Here is a 22,616-nt window from a genome sequence, read left to right as displayed (position 1 = left end):
GCGTCTACAAACGATATTTACGCTTTGTTCAAGAAAATGAAAGAATTCTTAAGTCTCACCCAAAAATGAGTAAAAGTGCCTGAACCACGTAGATTCGAGAAATCTTGAGCTATTCTCCGATATGGGAGAAACGCCATCTTAATAAATATATATGTTTGTGGTAAATATTGGAATGTAATTGCAACTAATTTAAATAATACTAGTCATTTAAGCAAATCGATGTTATAATATTGCCAGCAAGTATATAACTTACAATAGAATATAATTTATACGAAAAATAAAGGGAATCTTGAGCCAGATATACATTTGCGGACTAAACAAGACTGTCAATAGTCGTCAGTTGATACTCCACTATGCATGCAGTTGATGCTTAATATGATGGTCGAGCAGATGATTGAGTAGTCGATGCTTTGTGCCTTGCTTTGGGCGAGGCAACATTATATTTATGCCCTTATGGTAGAAATTAGACGTGGAAGTTAATCGAATTTCATTATAACTGGGAAAAGCTAACTAATTTATGCAGACGTCGTGTATATATGCTTGTTAGTGTTCTCAAAGCTTCTATTCGCGAATATTGTACTAGGATCTGGAGTCGGCGGGAACTCGCAACACACTAACTCGCAGAAAGCTTCATTTCTGGAGGTTTCTCGTGTGCGTTGTCTAGTGGGATAACATTGAACTAAGTAGTGTGCACGTCGGCCGCTAGACGAAGATGACCATCACTACTGTACATTACACGTACATAAGTTACGCCGAAATTTTTAGTAACTGACAGACAGAAAATGAGCTTTTAAGAGACAAACTGTAATGCGAACCTGATGTCTATGGTTTATATACTTTAAGTTGTTAATGGCTACAGTACATTAATACAGTATATTCTCTATAGAGTCTTTAATGTAAAGTTTTCGTTTCTATGAGTTGATTCATTTTTTCTATCTTTTGGAAACAATTTAAGAAAGCTTGATTGTAATTTTCTTTCAGGATCAAATCAATATTATTTTGATCCTTTGTCGCGGGGCCCCTAAACGGCGTGGTGCTCATAGGCTGGTGCCTACTCTGCCTATTTGGTAATCCGGCTCTGGTTGTCTGCACTAGCCCTCGCATTCTCTGCAGCAGAATACTGTGCTCTCTCTATCTCCCCCATATGGGAAAGAAATGCGCATACTAACATCATAGATATTCAGCTAAACTCTACCATGCACACAATTAGTGGGATACTGAGATGTCCCTCTCCCTTGGCTACATGACTGTACCAACATTGCTCCACATAATATATGGAGAAGACAAGCTTCTATTAAAGAATTTAATAAAGTAATGAGCAATCCACTCCTGCCCCTGCACCCGACTTTCAAAAATCCACTTAGTCTTTGCCTAAAATCAAAAATCCCTTTCTGGTCAATGGATGAACTCTCTTCAGCTGCCTTACCATCAACATCTGACATGTGGAGAGAACACTGGTTCAACGATCTCCCAACAAATGGTTTCCTGGTGGAAGATCCCTGTGCTCTGCACCTTTGTTTTGCTCTTCCTAGTAAGATTTGGTCATCTGTCAACAGGATCAGAACTAACCAACGCAAATGTAGCTACCTACTACACAAATGCAAACTGTCAGTCAATTGTTATTGTGACTTTCCCTCCCATAGCCTAGCCCAGACGATCACTCATATTGTGAACGACAATATCATGGTGACCCGTAAGACATCCACGAGGTGACGATGAGGCTGATTGGCTTTCTGGGTTAAACATTAACCTATAGCTGCGTCGTATTTTTTTTCGCCATGAAAATAAATAAAAATAAACTAATTTAAGTTGCACGCAGTGACAAGACGGCTAACCAGTACCAGGGCCGGCCATCTCGGGGGTACAGTGAGTGCAATGCACCCGGGCCCCACGATCGAGTGGGCACAGTCGGTACACATTTGCGGAAACGTATTATATTTCGAATGTGTTTTTTTGATTTTCCTGTGCCAAAATCATTTGCATATAAGAGATTTTACAATACGTTTATTTCAATTCCTTTAATTTTTATCTTTGAAAAATATTTTAGGGACCCAAAAGGTTTCTTGCACATGGGTTCCATTATAGAGAAGGTTGGCCCTGACCAGTACCGCTGTCTAGTGGTCCTTAATCCGAACACAATATTTTAATGTCTGAAATAGTCTGGGTTCTACGGTCGATTTTCGTGAGTTAACGGAACGAAAACAAGTCGAGTTTCTGGGAGAAAAAACAAACAAACAAAAAAAAAAAACTGCTTGCCCTTGTCAAAGATCGACTAACTCGGAAACCTGTAAAAAAAAAAACCTTAGAAAAAGTTCCGCTTGTCGGTGACTAAATCAAACTCACGACTCTTCGAACAGTTTAGCGCTGAGTAGTGCAAACACTACTTCCCCTGAGTTACACTTGCTCTTCATCTTCTTAAAAGAGTACAACTTTTATTGCATCGCATAATATTAAAATGGTGCCATAGTTACAAATTTAAATTTAGTGCCTCATATCAGTTGCGTGTTATTGCATCCTTCATCTTTCTCGAACTTATAAATCAATGCGAAAAGATAGTCATGATGTAACTGCCTTTTATTATTCTTTCAAACATGCATGGAAACTGCATGTTTCGGGTTTCGTTTAATTTCCTTATAATTTCTACTTCATGTTTTAAACATATCGTAGATGTCGCAAAAATCTACTGCCAATCATGGCGCCACACATAAGAAATTTGACGTGTCGTTTATGTACCGGCGGAGGGTAGCTAATAAATAATTTTGCATGTTGATAAGCATTATTGGTTTGATGATGTTATGTGGGATACGTTTCTTATCCACAGATAAATAGAAATTTTAAGAAATTTTAGTATTTTTATTTCAAAAAGGAAGACATGCATACTGGATATGGCGGTTTATTTTAAATCTTGCATAGCGCTATGGCTTATCTTGATATTTTGTAATTTAATGATTTTGCCATTAAAAAGTCGAAAGGTAACAGAAGAGAGCCTCAAACATTATAGGTGAGCCAGGAGGTGTTTGTTTTCCGTAAAGCATTATCACTGTGATTTTATTTTCATACCTCTCTATAATAAAATCAAGTAATCACGTGCATTAAAACATTTTGAGAGCTTTTGATTAGCCACAATTATAAGCGTTTTGGGTTTCATTAAGATTGCCAGAAATTTTGATGCGAAAATATTAATAATAAAAGTTGAAAATATGATAATATTTTACAATGAAATTAATTATATAATGTTATTTTAAGTAACAACTTATTTTAAGTTGTTACTTAAAATAAGTTTAAAGGAAGGTATGACAACTGCTGCAGGTGATGTATTGTGTTCTTGACTCTCTGGAGGAATAAAATAGAAATATACATTATATTATTATTATTATTATTTCACACCCCCCAGAGAGTCCAAAGACTCATCCAGGGAGGGCACCTACTCTACAACTCTGTCTCCACCACTCAATCCACCAGCTGACCTCAACTACACCAACGCCATCTACCGCCGACGACCACCACTACTCGTACTTCCACAGACAATCACAAACATCTATGCCCACAGCATGATTCGAACCCGTAGCCTTTTATCTGGAGAGCAGATACGCTCACCACTTGTCCATCCAGGCTGGCATATTAATAAAATATTGAGTACAATATTTTTTTTTTATTCGACTCCCACCCAGGTGAGGTTTTTAATGTATAGTACATCAATACAATGGATGGGCTAAGGATTTTTTACCCCTATTTTTTATGAATTTTATATGTATTCTCTATTTTTTAATTAATTTATTTTTGTACATAATTCTAAACTGTGTTCTAGAGACCATATATGGACTTTTTTAAGGAAGAAGCATGGTGATTTTTTTTTCCAAGTATCCTACAGATACCTTTGCAAAACAGTTTAGCTAGTCCTTTATTATTATTATTATTATTATTTTTTTTTTTGAGCAGTCACTTTATTATAGCATGTGAGTGAATTACTGAGGCAAGATCTCCGATTCATAAAGCTATGCTCTCTCTCCCATAGTGTTTTATTCCTCTTTACCTAGCCCTGAATTCTTGCCTTAACCATCTTCTCTAAAAGTATAATTTTGCTTCTTCTGTTATGTATCAGAAAATCTCATCTCCCTTGCACTCCCCCTCTCTGTGGATGTTGTTAGTTAAAATGAACAGCCTGTTCAGAGTCACTGCCAATTTTGTTGCACTTTCTCATAACATACACAGACCAATTATTAACAAATGTCATTGAGATTTCATAATAACCTAAACACCTCCAGTTTCATCCACTTCTATTCTCATGTCAGTCTCATTTGCATCAATTGTTCTTTTATCACCACCTGGATAAAACACTCTTGCAAAGTGATCCTTCAGTAATTCAGCTATTTCTTCTGCTTCTATCACTTTCTTATCTTCATTTTAATAAAAATATCTTTCCATAACTTCATACAATTTGTATTCGTTAAAGCTGTTCTTCTTTTCATTCTTCTTTTTTACTGGCTGCGTTGCACAAGAACTGTAGAATTTATGTGAACTGCTCAGCTAATTTCCTTTGGTCTGATTTTGCTTTCGTCACCATGCTTGTCATCTTTCTTGCCTGTACTTTGTAATTTCTAATATCTTGCTGATGGCATTTTTTTTCCTTATACTTTCTTCACCATATGCATATTTTTGAAAAAATTTTGAAACATATTATTATTTTTATTTTTATCATATGTATTATATATATGGATTATTGTGTATAATACAAAACACCCTTACTAACTACACTTTTGGACAACTTCCAAGTATGACCTCTTGTTTTCCCCCTACTCCCTATTTATTGAAAAATTTCTTCTGTGTCAATCATATAGCATCCCTATAGTAACTGATAAGTTTGGTTTGATCAGGGTCTTATACAACAGAATGATAACTGTTTTATCTCTGCAGCTCAACATCCTTCCTATTATTGCAGCAATCCTCTGTGTTACCTTCACCACCTTTGCAATATGTCTCCTAAATTTCAGGTTTCTATCAATCATCAATCCCAGATCTCTTGTCTCCCCTACTACTTCCAGTTTAACTCCTCCCATAGAGTATGCAGCATCTCATCGATGTGTCCAAAACCTCAAGACCTTACATTTTGCTACATTAAACTGATATCCCCAATTCATTTGCCCATCTACCTAGCTTATTCACATCCTCTTGCAGAGCTGCCGCATCTGGACTATTACTAATAATCCTTCCCAGCTTCACATCATCCGCAGACAACTGAATATCCCCTTGCAATTCACTGACAATGTCATTGATATAAAGGGTAAACAAATATAGGTCCCAGTGGGACCTATATTTGTTTAGCCCTGTGGGACCCCACTTGTAACCCTCTGCTCCCTTGAAACTGCCCCACCATACACAACTCTCTGGGGACCAAATCAGGCCAGATGACCAATCTGACATCCAGACCCATGTGCTGCAACTTAAATATCAGCATGTCATGTGGCACCCTGTCAAATGCCTTCGCTAAATCTAAGAAAATGGCAGTATATGCCTTTCCCTCATCTAATGCTCTTGTAACTTTATCATAAAAGGCTAGCATATTGCTAAAACAAGAGTGCCCCTTCACAAATCCATGTTGACTCTCACAGATAACATTACCTTCATCTGCCCAATGCTGTATACAGTCCTTCACTACTTTCTCCAAGATCTTACTAACTACTGATGACACACAAACTGGCCTATAATTAGACACTTCCAGTCTGCTACCTCCCTTATGCAATGGCACTATCTTGCCTTTCTTCCATTCCATGGGCACCTTTCCTGCAGCCAGACTTTCATTGAAAAGCCAGGTCAAAGGCACTGTCTGTTCCTTAGCACATTCTCTCAAAACTCGTGGTGAAAAACCATCCAGTCCCACAGCTTTACTGACATCTAGAGTACTCAGTATTTGAAACACACTCTCCTTCTGTACCTCTAAACCTCGAACTTGCCCAATCCCTCTAGCATTAAAACTGACTCCTCCAGGATGAAATACTCCAATAATGTGTTCATTGAACAATTCGACTATGTCCTCTGCATCAGTCACTCTATTCCCATTTTTATCCCACAATACCATTCTTTTACAGTCATTTCTCCTCCTACTGGCCACATATCTAAAAAATTCCCTAGGATTTTCTTTGGATCTTAGGGCCAATCTCCTCTCATATTCCAATTTCGTCTTCCTTACCATACTAGTAACACTTCTGGCCTGTGTCTTATACTCTTCATGCATCTTATCTTCACCTGTCTCCTTATATCTCTTCCATAGCCTCTTTTTCGCATGCAATTCCTGTTTAATATTGTTTGTCATCCACTTTACTCCAAATTGTGTCCTCTTGTTCACTCGTGGTATACAACTTACCATTGCTGCTAACAAATATTCTTTCATAATTTCCCACGCACTAATGATATCCCAGACTTCTAATTCTCCCCCCCCCCCCCTCCATGAAACCTCCCCAAGTTGACGTCTTAGACTATTATAATCACCTGCCTTATAATTCCAAATGTGTTCCCTTCTCTTTATTACTCCTGCATGTCTATTCATTTTCCAAGTCAAAACCATATGGTCACTCTCTCCAGCTGGTGGGAGAGATGTCATCTCAGTTATTATCAACTCTTCTGATGCTATAACCAAATCCAAAACTCTTGAACCTCTTGTTCCCTCTATTACATGTTGCCTAAGACGTTTGTCCCTCAAGAATTCTAGAAATTCCATTCCCTTATTGCTACATGTATCTTCTTCTCCCCAGTTTATACTACCGTAGTTAAAATCTCCCACAACAATCATTCTTCTTGCACTTGCCAAACTCAACTGTTTAAACATTTCCTGGTCCCCATCCTCTCTGCTCCTGAGTCTGTAGCAACACTGCACTAAATATCCCATCTTGCCCACCTCTACCTCACACCATATGCTTTCAAAATCATTAGTGCCACTTTCTTCCAAAGTCTCCACTCTTAGAGGACATAGGTCGTCACTTATCATAAGCAGTACTCTATCACCACGCTTTCCTATCCTGCCGAAAAATGCTGTTCCATCGACTTCTATTCCTGTCATTATATCCTCTTCTGTCAACCACATCTCTGTGATCCCAATGATTTTTGGCCAGGCTGATGCTATCTGTGCCACAAAGGAGAGGAATTGGTGGCTGATGCTATCTGTGCCACCAATTCCTCTCCTTTATTCCAGATACTCCTGGCATTAGTATAAAGTATATAAATGCTGTTGTTTCTATACCTAGCATTATCCCCTCTAGACTCCACTGGGCTCAGCATTTCCTCATGTCGTCCCCCTTCTCCTAAGCACCCATTCCCACAAGAGGTCACCCCAGCTACCATCCTCCCTGGGACACACTGACTTGTTCAGAACAGCAATCTCTCCAGATGACTACGTCCTTCCTCATTCAAATGTAAGCGGTCTCTTGCATACAATTCCTCTCTGTCCTCAAACGCACTCCAAGCGTCCACATATTCGAATCCTCTCTTCTGACACATTCTCGCTATTATACCATTCAATATCACCGCTCTTCTGCTCAGCTTGTCATTATCATACCTAGGCAACACACACACTATCTTTCCTCTCTGTGTCTTCTTTTGTATACCCTCAAGCAGGAATCTCATATCTCTCACTGCCCTATTTACACCATCACTCAAGTCATTCCCACCATCACAATCATCTCATCCACCCTTTCACCTCTCTTAACTGCCAAAGCCACACTTTCTATCATTCCTTCTGGCAAAAACACTCCTCACGCATCCTATCTTGAATACCACGGATCATTGAGTCGCTATACATTATACCTCTTGCCATTCCCTCTCTCCTGTTGTTTTCATTTTCTCCTCTTCTAGCACTCCCATACCTCTCTCATTCCGTCTTTCCTACTGTTTCCATTCTTTCCTCTTCTAGCACTCCCATGCCTCTCTCTCATTCCATCTCTTCTACTGTTTCCATTCTCTCCTCTTCTAGCACTTCCATACCTCTCTCTCCTACTGTTTCCATTCTTTCCTCTTCTAGTACTCTCATACTTCTCTCTCTCATTCCCTCTCTCTCCTACTGTTTCCATTCTCTCCATTTCCACATCCAATTCCATTCTCTCCTTTCCTATCATTCCCAAAACTCTCTCTTTCTCCCCTACTCTGATTTGCCTTGCATTTATCTCTTCCATTCTCCTAATCTCATCTTTCATACTTCTCCCAAGACATTCCACCTCCTCTTTCAGCTCCTCAATCTCTCTCTGCAGGTCAGTCACTCTTAATCGAAATTCTCTTTCCCATACAAAACAATTTCCTAAACTTTCGCAGTCACTCACACTTTCTACACTATCAACTATTATTTTCTCATTCATATTTTTTTCTTAATTCTCTTCTATCTCACTACTCGTCTTCCAGTATTCATTTCCCGTTCCTGGAACAACAGAGATGGTTATTGAGATATCTACTGCATTTATTTCCTCCCACTGCCTACACTTTATGCACACACGTACCCCTCCCTCTCTCACAAGTCAGATATCCAATTTGCGAGACACATACATGCCGCATGTACTGCATGCCACAAACTCTTTTATTATATTGCTTATAATAGAATTCTTCAATAGTGGAGGACTTGGCGACATGCCATTTGCAACTGCAGCTTAATCCGCCATTATTCGTTACTGCCGAGGGACTACTAGCCTAATCGTTAATTATTCAAAATTGTGCCGCTAATTAGTGTAAAAAAATAAATGCTAAATAAGTATTAGGGAGTATAAATAAATAAGAAAAGGACAAACAATTACAAGCAAAACAAAACATTAAATACACTAAATAAAATGAAATAAAACTAAATACAGTAATGAAAACTTAGCTTCGTCTTGTCTTCCACCGTTATGCCTCTGACCCTGTCTTCTCGGTAACCAAAATACACAATATCACGACCACAACTAACTTCAAAAAACAACCACTTAAGTACACTCGTATTCCAGAGAAACAATTTAGTACTCAAAACGTAGAAAAAACGACTCTTCACTGATTAAAAATCACTTTCTTTAGCACAGCTCAAATTCACCTTTCTTGACTGAAATTTCCATGTTGAGCAACTTCCCAGAGCAAGGCTGCATGGTCACTTTCCCTGACCTGAGGTAGAGTTGCTAATGTAGCAACTCTACCTCCCAGGGCTGATGGTGAAATACCTGCATTTGCACGGGGTGACAAGTTTTGAGGGGACAAAATTGGCCTAAACTACACAAAAAATAAATCATAAAAAATCATTTATTCCTTCTATTCTTTATTTATTACATCTATTGTTCTTGAAACCAGACTTCAGAATGTTGTTAGTTAAATTTTTGCATAATAAAACTTATGAAATAGAAAAAGCCATCAAAGGCTTGAAATGTGGAAAGGCAGCAGGAGTACATATGAAGTAGAAAAAGCCATCAAATTCTTGAAATGTGGAAAGGCAGCAGGTTAGATGATATTCGACCAGAAATGCTGAAGTATAGTGGTATTAAAGTCTTACAGTAGCTGCACTGCATAGTTCAGAAAGCTTGGACAAAGGGACGAATTCCCGATGATTGGAGTAGAGCTCTAATAGTGCCCATATATAAAAAGGGAAATAAAACTGAATATGAGAATTACAGAGGTATTTGCCTACTGAGTGTTCCTGGCAAGATCTATGCAAGTATACTTGAGAAATGCTTGAGAAGAATTGTGGAAGAAAAGTTTGGTGAAGAACAAGCTGGATTCAGGCCAAATAGAGGCTTTCAAGATCAGATCTTCACTTTACGACAAATAGTCGAGAAAGCATGGGAATATAACAAAGATCTGTATTTAAGTTTTGTCAATCTGGAAAAGGCATACGACAAGGTGCCAAAAGAGAAACTATTTAATACACTACAGTTATATGGTGTCAATGGGGCATTATATCAAGCAATACTTAGTCTGTATTTGAGTTGTAAGTCGGCAGTTAGAATTGAAGGATATACAGGAAGATGGTTTAATGTTAAATCTGGTATGAGACAAGGGTGTACATTATCCCCTCTGTTATTCATTGTCTATATGGATCACATTATGAAGGAAAGTGGTATTAAACATGATATCAAAATTGGAGATGTTAATGTCAGCTCTTTGCTTTATGCAGACGATGTTATACTTCTAAATAAATCAGCTACAAGTCTGCAAGATTCCCTGAATAATTGAATAACTGTTGTAATAGATGTGATATGAAGGTCAACATTAAAAAGACAAAGGCAATGAAAATAGGTAGAATTGTTGAAAATGTCAACTGTGTTGTGAACAGGGGAACCCATGGAACAAGTAAAACATTTCAGCTACTTAGGCACGATTTTTAGTGAATATGGTAAATTAAATATGGAAATAAACAACAGAATCAACAAAGCTGGTATGGTAGGAAGTCAATTGAATAAATTCATATGGAATAAGAGAGAAATTAGTCGGAACACTAAATTAGCTGTATACAAGACAGTGTTCAAACCGGTTATAACTTATGGATCTGAGAGCTGGGTCAGAAGTAAAACAGTTGACCAAAGACTAGAGACCGTGGATATGAGAGTCCTGAGAAAGATTATAGGCATGAACAGATGGCATCAATGGCAATATCATATTAAAAACCAGAATATTTGGAAAGAACTTGCCATTGTCAGCATCCAGGAATGCGTTAGTAGAGCTAATCTCAGGTGGTATGGTCATTTAAACAGAATCGGCGAGGAAAGATTAACAAAACAAGTGTTCTCTGCCAGGTTGGCAGGAAAACAACCCAGAGGAAGACCTGGTGGATTGATACGGGAAGATATAGGTGGATTGATACGGTACAATGTGCCTTAAACGATAGAAATATAAGATCTGATAATGATAATATTGGAGTCTTGACAAGTAATAGATTGATTTGGAGGAAAATTGTAGATAGGAAGTTAGTAATTATGTAAATTTTTCATGTAGTACTATCATATCCTGTACACCCCTTGAGGGTACATGGCAGGAATTTGATGATGATGATAATGATAAAACTTCATTATACTGTATACTTTTTAAAAATCATAATCACTTAAAATAATGTAGTATTATGTTGCATTTAATATCCCGCTGCCAGTGTTAATATTAGACGACGTGAGAATAGCAGAACACCTATCTTGGGTTTATTTCAAGTGTTACGTTATATAGGTGAAAATAATTTTGCTCCTAATGTTGCAGTAGCCTTAAGAATATTACTGTCATTACCGGTAACAGTTCCAAGTGGCAAGCATAGTCTTTCAAAACTAAAGCTTATTAAAACTTATTTACATTCTACAATGGCCAAAACTCGATTGGAAGGTCTTGCCATGATTTCAATTGATCATGATCAGAAATTAGACTATGCTGACCTTATTTGTGATTTTGTGGATATGAAAGAAAGAAAAGTTTAAGTTTTAAATAGTAAGTTTACATTTTAATAGTAAAACTGTAAATTAACTTATGTTAAGACATGACACGTGTTCTAAAATCCAAAAAAAAATATTTACCATAGTTACATGTTTGTGATTTAGCAGTTCATTCTACATGACGTGATGAGCATTATTTTCATGAAAGTTAATAGTAATACATTATAAAAATGGTGATCCAACAAATGTTCGTTACTTGTATTCCATTCCTATAACTGTTTGTGTGACACTGAAGATGTACTATTAGTTTTAGTATGAAATATCTGTACCTTTATTAATTAAAAGTTATTACTGTGGTCTTATGTGTTCTTTTAATAATCATACTATGTCACAGATACCTCTAAAAATAAGTATGTTCAAATCAAATTAAAAAAAAAAAAATTCAAATAAAAAATATATACATGTTACAGGCGCAGTGGATTTGGTATATCTCAGGATGAGCCAAGTGGGGGTGGGGAGGGGATCCTTGGAGGAGTTGAATATGTTTTTTAATTTTATAGGTGAGTTAAAGTAACATCAAGATTGTAATGATATAGAACAGTGGCATTGCATGCCTATTTTGGTTGGGTGTGCTGTCATGTGGCTTATGCAATCTGTGCTAATCACATCAATTTGACTGTGTGATTGCATTTTTATTGATGTATGAAAGTTTTAAGAATGCATAGCACATCAGCAAGTTACATGTTGGTGTAAATTGGTCCAATGCAATTAACTGTGGGATAACTGTGAATACTTTAATTTGTCATTTAATATAAATTTAAATATGGACAGCATGAAGGTCAGATGAACAATGGCTGTGCTTCAAGTGCACCATTTATATGAGAAGCACAAAGGGTTTACGCTTCATGGTGAGATTAGATTATCATTGGCAAATACTAGAGTGAGAGTGGGATAGTTTGGATTTTGATATGATTTTTAAATATAGCCATATAATACGTGCAGAAATTGGAAAAAGCAATCACTTGGGAAATTATTATTTTTCCAGATTGAACCAAAGAAAGGCTGTAATAACTTGTTTTTCTCTCATAATTAAACACAGGTTCCAACCTCCTTAAACTATAATCATACAATCTTTGATAGCTCTGGCAGAAAATGGGACATTCAGGAGATCGTCAACACTGTTTCCCATTGTAAATATGGGCGAGTTATAAATTATTTATAGAAAAAAATATATTAAAAACTTATCAGTGCAAAGGGCTGCACAAACAAATAGTTCTGCAAAAGGATGGAAATGGCAATGACAATGGCACCAGACTGTGGCTTTAGGCAACTGGAACATCTTCTCTCTGACAGGGAAGGAGAAGGAACCAGTCGCTACCAACTAGATTTAGTCGGGCTTTCTTCGACTAAGTGGAGAGGCTCTGGTGGTACTGTCAACTTGGATGAGGGGGTGGAAGCTCTACTACTCTGGTGTGAGCCCGACAATGTCTGCTCAGGCGGGTGTGGGGATACTCACAAGCCCCTGGCTGTCAGAATGTGTTGCTGAGTGGATCCCATTGGGGGGGGGACAGGTATGTGTGTTAAGGTTCCAGATGGAAAAAACCATGACTTGACTGCGATGTAAGCCTATGCACCTAATCTGGAGTCAGTACTCTGCCTTCCTAGAGGAAGTGGATGCTGCTTTTGACAGGGTGGCAGACATGGAATCAGTCCTGCTAATGGGTGACTTCAATGCACATGTTGGAACAGATAACCAGACATGGAGGGGTGTGGGTGGGAGGAACAGAGACCCTGACCTTAACATGAATGGGTTGAAATTATTGGACTTCAGCTGTACTAAGAGCTTGCCCATAATGAATACCTTCTTCCTCACCAAGAAGTCCATAAGTATACCTGGTACAGAGATACACTTGGACAAAGGTCTCTGATTGACTTCTTTATAGTCTCAGCAGACCTATTTTCCTCAGTGCTTGGACGTTCATGTGAGGAGAGGGGCAGAACTGTCAACTGACCACCACCTTGTTGTCTGCATTCTACGGCTTCAGAAACCAGATGCTACCATCAATGCCTGGTAGGCCTAAGCAGCTATACCATGTGAAATGGGATGCACTGGAAAATGAGGCTGTGAGGAAGAATTTTGCAGATGACATTTCCTCCAGGTTCAAAGAGATTCCCAAGCATACTGCAGATGTTGAGGAGTGGGAGCTGTTCAGAACAGCTGTCACTGCCTCTGCACTCTCATGCTGTGGCAGAAAGCGGCTCGGCATGGTGACAGGCAGTGAGAAAAGGACACCTTGGTGGAACCAAGAGGTCCAAAAGGCTATCTGGGCAAAAAAGGAGTCCTACCTAACATGGCTTAGGATCAGGTCACCTGAGATGTGTTTCCAGTACGCTAAGGCACGAAAAGCTGCTGCTGAGGCAGTAAAGACAGCAAAGCAGAAGGCTTGGGAATCCTTTGGAGAAAGATTAAACTCATCCTATGCAAATGCAAACAAAGTATTCTGGCAGACCATCTGTCACCTTCGAGAGAGGAAATTGTGCACAGCAAGGGCAAATAAGGCCTCTGATGGTGCACTTTTAACAACCAAGAAGGATATCCTCCACAGATGGAGGAAATACTTTGAGAGCCTTTTTAACCCAGGTGGCCTAGCAGTTGTGGACATCCAAGAGGTGCAGATCAGGGCGATGACTAGTCTCACAGCAGAAGAGGTCCATTTAGCAATAAAATCGCAAAAATCGGGCAAGGCCGCTGGTGATGATGAAATTCGGCCCGAAATGCTAAAAGCCTTAAATCGAGATGGTGTTCTGGCTGACATGAGTGTGTCAGGCTGCTTGGATATCTGGGCAAGCACCAAAGCAATGGCAGACAGGCATAATAATACCAGTCTTCAAGAAGGGAAACCAGAAAGAGATTGCAGCAACTATTGTGGCATCTCCTCTGCTCAGCCTGGGAAAGTATATGCTAAGTGCCTGGAAAGAAAGTGCAGGAGCATAGTTGAGTCAAAGTTCCAGGAAGAACAATGTGACTTTCATCCTGGTAGAGGCACAACTGCCCAAATCTTCACTTTAAGGCAGCAAGTGTTTGAGAAATCTTGGGAATATGCCAAGAATGTCTACAAATGTTTTGTGGACTTGGAGAAGGCATATGACTGGGTTTCTCATGATAAGCTTTGCTTAGTAATACAAGAGTATGCAGTGGATGACCAACTATTAGCTGCCATCAAGTCCCTTTATGAATGCTCGGAGTTTTGTGTCAGGGTAAACAGCACAAAGTCTGAACCTTTCACAGTGTGTTCTGCCACTCCTCCATTTTCATAATATTTATGGACTGGATTGATAGGCACAGCCGAGGCAGTGAGTATGTCAGAATTGGAAGCTGTAGCATCGGACATCTGCTTTTTGCAGACATCCAATGACCCAGATGACGTCAATTCCCCAGATGACCTCCAGCAGACCCTGGGTAGGTTTGTAGCTGTTTGTGCAGGTGCCAGGATGAAGATCAGTGTGGCCAAAACTGAAACATTTGTGGTCTCAAGACAACCATCCCAGTGCACTCTACATGTGAGTGGAGTCCCATTGAGGCAGGTGGAGAAGTTTAAATACCTTGAGTCCATATTCATGAGTGATGGGAAGCAGAGCTAGACAGAGGCATAGCTAGAGGGGGGGGGGTCCACCCCGGGCAGCACTTTGAACATTTTTGAACTTTTGCAGTTAATTCTAAAATACAGTCTCGAGAACTCAGTTCCAACTATTGTAATACCACAGTGAATTTTCCTCACAATTGCTGTAAGTGTTGCTAGTTGTGAGAGGAGTTTTTCTAAATAAAATGGATCAAGAATTACCTACATTACTATGAAATAGACTTCGACAATGTCATCGACGATTTTGCTAGCAGAAAAGCAAGAAAAATAACATTTTAGAATGTTGAAATTAAAGTTTTACTTCAAAAATAAACAGTGTTTTAATTTATTTCCCTACACGTCATTTTGACTTTTTGTAGTATTTTTGGTGTGTACTGAGAGGGGCGGCAAAAGCTCTATCTACACCACTGGAGCTAGATACTCGAATTGACTCAACAAGCACAATATTGCAGGAACTAAGCTAGAAGGCAAAGCTGGCTGTCTTCAATACAGTATGTCCCCATCCTTACCTATGGTCATGAGAGTTGGATAATGACCGAATGAATGCGGACACGAATCCAAGCGACTGAAATGAGGTTCCTTCGAGTGGTTGCTGGGCTGACAAGACTTGACAGAGTCAGAAGCGCTGCAGTTCTGGAAACCCTTAATACTCAACCGCTGCTTCTCCATGTTGAGAGATCGCAGTTACATTGGTACGGGCACCTGGTCAGAATGCCACAAGAGAGGCTCCCCCAGCAGGCTCTCTTTGCCAAGCCATAGAATGGAAGGCAACGTGGAAGGCCAAGGACTTGCTGGATAGATTATATCCAAAACCTGGGGTGGACATGTTTGGGAGTCCCACCGGAACACCTGAGCTTGATGGCAGAGGATAGTGACCATTGGAAGTTCCTCTTGCAGCTGTTGCCCCCCCACAACCCAATTCGGAAAGATGTGCCTTGAAGATGGATGGATGGATAAAAAGTTGTCTGTATTGGTGTCCTAAACGCAACAGTTCATGCTTCACAGAAAAAAAAAAAAAAGATGAAACTCAGAAAACAAATCAGCAACTTATGACAAATGACTGTTCAGTTGGATTGGTTAACACAATAACCAATCGCACCCACTGATTTCGGTGCTGTTGTGTCAGCACACACCCTGCCTTGCCTTCTGGGTGGTTTAAAACCCCTGGGACACTAAGGATTTGACCCACTGTGTCATTTATACATCTGTTCTAAGGACTCAAAGGTGTCTGTATTTGTGGCCGTACACCTGGGCTATTAACATGAATGTGATGCAGTGTTTGCGTGTTGAAAAGTGTCCTCTTAATGAAGCATTATTAGTATTTTTTGTTTAATTTTAGGAATCACGTGAAGCCAAGAAACAAAATTAGAGGAGTAAATAAATGCTGAAATATAATATCGGTGATATTGCTATTCCATGGGTGGGCATTGAACACCTAGCACATCCTGAATATATGCCTCTGGTATAGAATTCTATTTATTTTATCTGATAGCTTAGACAGCCATGAAGAAGAATTCTATATGGCTGTCTGAGTTGTCTCCTGGAAGGGTTGGAGAACTAAAGCTTAGATAAGGGTTGAGATTTTAAAGAAATAATGAATATGTTTCATATCTGTGAGAATAATTTCTGTGATACATTTAATGCAGATGTCCAAGGACATTTCCTTGAAAGAAATCATAGTATATATGCATTACTTCAATATACAATTTCATGAAGAATTGAGCATTCTATATGAAAGTCTAGAGGACAACTATCATCCATAGTGTATGTTTAGAAGGATCACTGTATAGCAGAGATTGGTCACACATGACATTAATATGTTAGATTTTGGAATCATTTTGATGTTCAAGTTACATTTTGATGTTTAAGAACATCAAAATGTAAGAGTGTTGGTGGCATTAGGAGAGTGAAAGTGACAACAAATGAATTTGATTTTTATAGAGTGATTTTTAGCTGGGATCAAAAGGAAGAGATTCTAAATGTGCATGCACCCATCTGTATTCAACAAGCATCATTAAGTTATATTGTTACACCTGATATCTTGAGAATATAATATCCTCAGTTATCATGGTGTAACATGAAAAATAAATAACATAAATAAAAACCCCTGCATAAAAAGGATAATTTAATTAATAAAATATTCTTGCATCCAGTATAAATTGAGTAAAATGTAAAGGTCTATTGTTTAGTTAAGATAACAAAAGATAAGAATGTATTAAGATGTATTATGACTAAACAAGGAATTTATATTAAATAAGTAGCTAACTAAGAATTAATATAGTAATGCGATTAAGAATGAAAGAGTTAAGTGCATAAGTATAAAAGAATGAGTCATGAAATACGCTATGTAAGAGGCTACAGATTAAGCATTAAGTAGAATTCTGAGAAAAGGTTTGAAAGGGGGTTAAGATAGAGGCTAACAAGAGAAATGACGGAATATCGCTTAGGGCCTATACCCGGATAGAAACTTTGTTACGAGTTGCCGATCAAAATGACGTATTGCGGCAAAATGCTACCCAATTGGTAGACAGACGGAAAACAAGTAGGAGGCGGGAAAAAGAAGTAAGAAAGGGCGCCGTTAGGGAAGCAGCTATAAAAGGGTTGGTAAACCCCCCCCCCCTCGAGGCTTTTTTCGAAGAGTAGGCTCTTTTGGTTTTGGGGGAAGACGTTTAGATAGTCAAGGAGGCTTGAGGCCTTTTTGCCAGAGGAGAAGAAACGTTTGGATAGTCGCGGTGGTTTTAGTTTGGTTTTCGAGTGGATTTCACGGTGTTCCTGAGTGGAGAGATATGGCTTATATCCTCATGCCACAACAAGGAATCGAAGGTGAGCGGGAAAGCTATTCCTGTATTCCTATGTAGAAGGCGAAATATGTCATAGAGTCATAGGAAACTGTGAAGATATCGATGTCCTCGTTTCGGATAGTACAGCCGACCACGCAGATGTTTGTATAGCCCTGCATTGCAAGAAGTTATGCAAGCAAGTTCGTTCAGTAGAAGGTAAAGGCCCGTAAGTGAAGCTAAAGAAAGGTATTGTGAATTTTGTCTTACGTTAACTAGAAGTTGTTTGTGATAGGTACCATTGTCATAATACGGAACTGTTAAAGTGATTAGGGAGAAATTATAATAAGACTTTAGAATCTGATAGAGAGTGTTAAAAGTAAGCTAGCTAGTGTTGATAATTTGTGAATAATTAATTATCCTAAGAATCTTGAGTGCCTACTATATTGTAAAAGGAAAGTTAATGACATAGTTGTGTGTTAATGAAGTGAATGGTTTTATTAATATTGAGTTTGATTAGTGTAAATTGAGTAATCAAGTAGCCTGAGGAATTTGAATGCCTAGTGTGATGTGTAGAGAATCGGAATTGTCATAAGTATGTGCTAGAGTAGTTAATAATTTTGTTAGTGTACTTGAAGTTGAATAATCTATTAATGTGTGGTGATCTAATTTTTCCATGTTAAGTGAATTCACGTTTTGTATGAAATTTTGTGGCGGCATGATCATAGTAACTTTTGTCGAATCATAGCCTAACTACTTGTATTAAGCTAATTTTAGTGTGTAAGTAATTTAGTTGAGTATTTTGATATGTACCATGTTTAGAGAAATAATAAACCTTTTGTTTAATGAAAAAAAGAGTTGTCTGATATTGCTAATCCAATGCACCGCTTAGAAACATTCGAGCCTAACCACGCGGGGAATTAATGCTAAGAAACGGGAAGTTTAAGGAATTAATGTTGAGTAACAAGGGATAGTGTCACGACTGCAATAGTTACACTTTCAGATATTTGAGTTCCTTTTCTCTGTTTATGTATAAAATATCTTAAACTAAATATCCCAAAGGGTGCAGTTAAAATACAAATGCTAGGGATACTATGGGGAACAATAACTCAGATATTAGTAGAAATTTTGGTGATGTCTTGAAAGTAGAAGTTAGAAGAATATAGACGAAGGCAATTTGTAAGACAAACAAAATCGCAAGATAGAAAGGGACATAACAATATTGATGATGAGCTGTGCAAAAAAGATGTTGACACTGCATGGGAAATGATATGGCAGTATCTGATGCATGCAATAACTGCATACCAAGAGTTAAGCAATAAATAGAGCAGTATTGAGATGAATGAATAGTGAAACCAAGCAAGCATGTGGGAAAAGATGTTATGGAGGTGTTATTATTATGGCCAACTCCAAGGAGTCCTTAGAACTCATCGAGGGAGGCCCTAACATCATGTCAAGAACAACTATTCAACATTCACACAGTATCTATCATACTTCGCCTTGAACTCATTCACAGTCATGGCACCCACAACAGACACTGGCAGCTTATTCCACTCATTCACCACTCTCCAAGTAAAAAACCTAGCTCTAACACCCTTGCTTACTCTTGCTCAGTTTCCATGGATGGCCCCCTAGTCCTCCCACTACCAGTCCTGTTCTCAAAAATATCCTCTGAATTAATCTTATAGAAACCCTTCAGTAATTTGAATGTCTCAATCATATCACCCCTTTTCCACCTATCAACCAATTTCTGCAACCCACAAATCTTCAACCTATTCTCATAAGATTCATTCCATAGACCTGCTATCATCTTGGTCACTCTCTGGATCCTCTCCACCTCCTCCCCATCAAGAAGAAACTCTGGTGCCCAAATCTGGGCACAGTAGTCAAGATGGGGTCTTATCAAGGCTCAATACAGAGGAACAATAATCTGTTTGTCTCTGCTTGTTAAAGTATTTTTCAGCAACCAAGTGATTTGGTGAGTTGATTTAGCCACTTTTGAGATGTGCCCCCTAAACTTCAAGTCCCTATCCACCAACACTCCCAAATCTCTGGCCTCGTCAATCTCATGGAGTACAGTTCCACCAATGTGGCATACTGCTGCTAATCTTTTCATCCCAAAATGCGTAACCTTACATTTTGCTACATTAAACTGACATCCATTCTCCTTAGCCCAGTCCTCCAAACTATCCAAATCATCCTGCAAAATTTTGACATCACGTGCATTCACTATTGCTCTACCCAACTTTGCATCATCAGCAAACAAATGAACAGTTCCTCTCAGATCCTTTCCTATATCGTTAATGAACAAATTAAATAGCAGTGGTCCAAGAACAGAACCCTGCAGCACACCACTAGTCACAGGCCGTCTTTTGGACTCTACTCTTGAATAAACTACTTTCTGATATCTCTCCATCAACCACCCACCTATCCATCTCACCAACCCTATATCCACCCCCATGTGCTGCAGTTTACTGATTAGAATTCCATGTGGTATCCTGTCAAAGACCTTAGCAAGGTCCAGCCAAATCACTGTAAACCCTTATCCAGTTCAGCCGTCACTGTGTTATAAAACGTGAGCAAGTTACTGAGGCATGATCTATTCTTCACAAAACCATGCTGTCACCCGTACAGTATCCCATTTTCATCTATCCATTCCTGTATTTTCCTCTTGACTACTTTCTCCAAGATTCTTATAAGACAGTTTGTAGTGAGCAGATGCATGAGGAATATAAACTGCAGACCAGAAAGGTAACAAGCACGGTAAAAGAAAAAGTAGAATATGAGAAGAGATCATTCAAGTCAAAGATAATCCAAAGGAAATCTTTTACTGTGTGAAAGATTTCCTTTGGATTTTATTTGTGGCAAACAAGAGGAAGAATAATTATGGAAGGATATCATTATTATTATTCTTCCTCTTTTTGACTGCTGATTCAGGTAATATGAGATCTCCAGGGAGTCAAGGACTCACTGAAGGTGACCACATATTACCTGGATCAGCTGTCATACCTGAACTCATCCACACTACCTATACTCAACTCATTTGATGGCATCCATTCCCATCGTGCACCACTCTGAGAGCAAAATTGAGCTTTCATCCCCTTTCTTGCAGTGTTCATTCTCAACTTCCGAGGATGCCTTCTTAACCTTTCCCATACTTTCCCTAAAATAAAAAATAAAATTCCATCTACCTGTGTGCATTATTCGCTCTAAATTCATTCAAAAAGTGATGCACTTACATTCACACATATTAGTAATGATGCACACAAAATTTTCGCGTTTTAGAATTTCTAATTTACAGTCAATAATTTTTGAACATACTGTAAACATAAATTATATGATTAATCATACTTGCCACTTACTTCATTGTGTAATTTCTCCAATGTCCCCACTCCAATATTATTCTAACCCATTTTCAATGTAACACACTTTACTTGTTACTCTTAGCTTATGCCATGTGGACAAACTGACACTGATGTCAGAGTTGCAGAGCCTTATTTGTTTAGAGTGCACTGTCTAGACCAGAGTTCTTCAACCTTTTTATGCCTGCGAACTGGGGAAAATAGAAGAAATGTTTTGCCGACTGGCTGACGCTAAGATAAAAACATAAACCAATGTAGATAGTATTTTATTTATTAAATCCAATGTTATGAAATTACAATTTTTAGCTAGTGCGACATCTGCTGCTGCTTAAAGGTTAGAAAATTTGATATACATGTAGCATTGTTTCTGAGCGATGAAGAAATTTTTGGCGGACCACCAGGAAATTTCTGCAGACTACAGGTTGAAGAACAAGAATCTAGACAGTATAGTCACTTGAACTTTTGTAAACAGTGACAGAGTTTTGTTGCTATGGAGATTTAAGGAAATTAATTTAATGCTCACAGTTTTAAAGGTTATAGCTATACGAAAAAAGGGCAAGCACAGGCTACTGCACATACTCGGTTCTCATAGGATTGGAAGCTTGAACCCAAAAAATATATATATTTTTTTATGTGCATGTGGGCTGGCAAAAATTAGAGGGAATATTGCCTGCATGACCATTTCAGATGTTTATAAGTCTCAATCATATCACCTCTCTTTCTCCTGTTTGCTAGTGTTTGCAGTCCACAAATTCTTAGTCTGCCTTCATAATCTGTATTCCACAATTCCGATATCATCTTTAACACTTTCCTTTGTGCTCTCATAACTGTATCAGAATTGCCATGGACACCAAGAGACCAGATCTGCACACATTACAAGGAGGTCTTATCAAGGCCTTGTAAAGAGGCAAAATGACTTCCTTATCCATATATATTAAGGTTCATTTCAGCATTGCAATCATCCTCTGAATTGTATTTGTAACCTTTGCTTTATTGCTCTTGAACTTTAACTTCCTGTCTGCTAAAACATCAATATCCCTAGCCTAGCTCTAGCATAATCCACCAGTAATAAGATATTGGATATCTACAATGTGCATGACTTTACATTTACTGACATTGAACTGACATCCATTTTCCCATGCCCACAATTCCAGCCTATTCAAATCATTCTGCAAGTACTGCATAGCTGCATTTCTGATTACTCCACCTATCTTTGTATCATTAGCAAATAGCTGTATGTCATCTTCTAATCCTTCCCAGTGTCATTAATGTATAGGTTGAATAACAATGAGCCAAGGACTGATCCCTGTGGCACATCACTGGTTACCTTAAATCATTGCAGACTCGCATCTCTCATACACCTCTTTTTGATATCTGTCACTCAGCTATCCTCTTATTCATGCCAACATTTTATAATCCAATCACGTTCTCCAGTTTATGCAATAGTCTTCCGTGCTGTATTCTTTCAAAAACTTTAGCTAAATCCAA

General features: G+C 38.5%; 1 protein-coding gene across 1 annotated transcript in view; it reads left to right on the top strand.

Moving 5' to 3' along the window:
- Positions 1-2,712: 2,712 nt before the first annotated feature.
- Positions 2,713-22,616, top strand: part of LOC150099330 (ER degradation-enhancing alpha-mannosidase-like protein 2) — a 146,053-nt gene continuing 126,149 nt past the window's right edge. Inside the window, exon 1 of the mRNA XM_090403720.1 lies at positions 2,713-3,001. Coding sequence (XP_090259846.1) covers positions 2,886-3,001 — 116 coding nt within the window. The 5' untranslated portion in view covers positions 2,713-2,885. The remainder of the gene's footprint in view (positions 3,002-22,616) is intronic.

This window comes from Typopeltis vanoorti, chromosome 14 (assembly GCF_054136105.1).
Source record: "Typopeltis vanoorti isolate ZY-2024b chromosome 14, IOZ_Tvanoo_1.0, whole genome shotgun sequence".
Lineage (NCBI taxonomy): Eukaryota > Metazoa > Arthropoda > Arachnida > Uropygi > Thelyphonidae > Typopeltis > Typopeltis vanoorti.
Note: the sequence above shows the minus strand (reverse complement) of the source record. Positions and strands in the feature narration are given on the sequence as shown.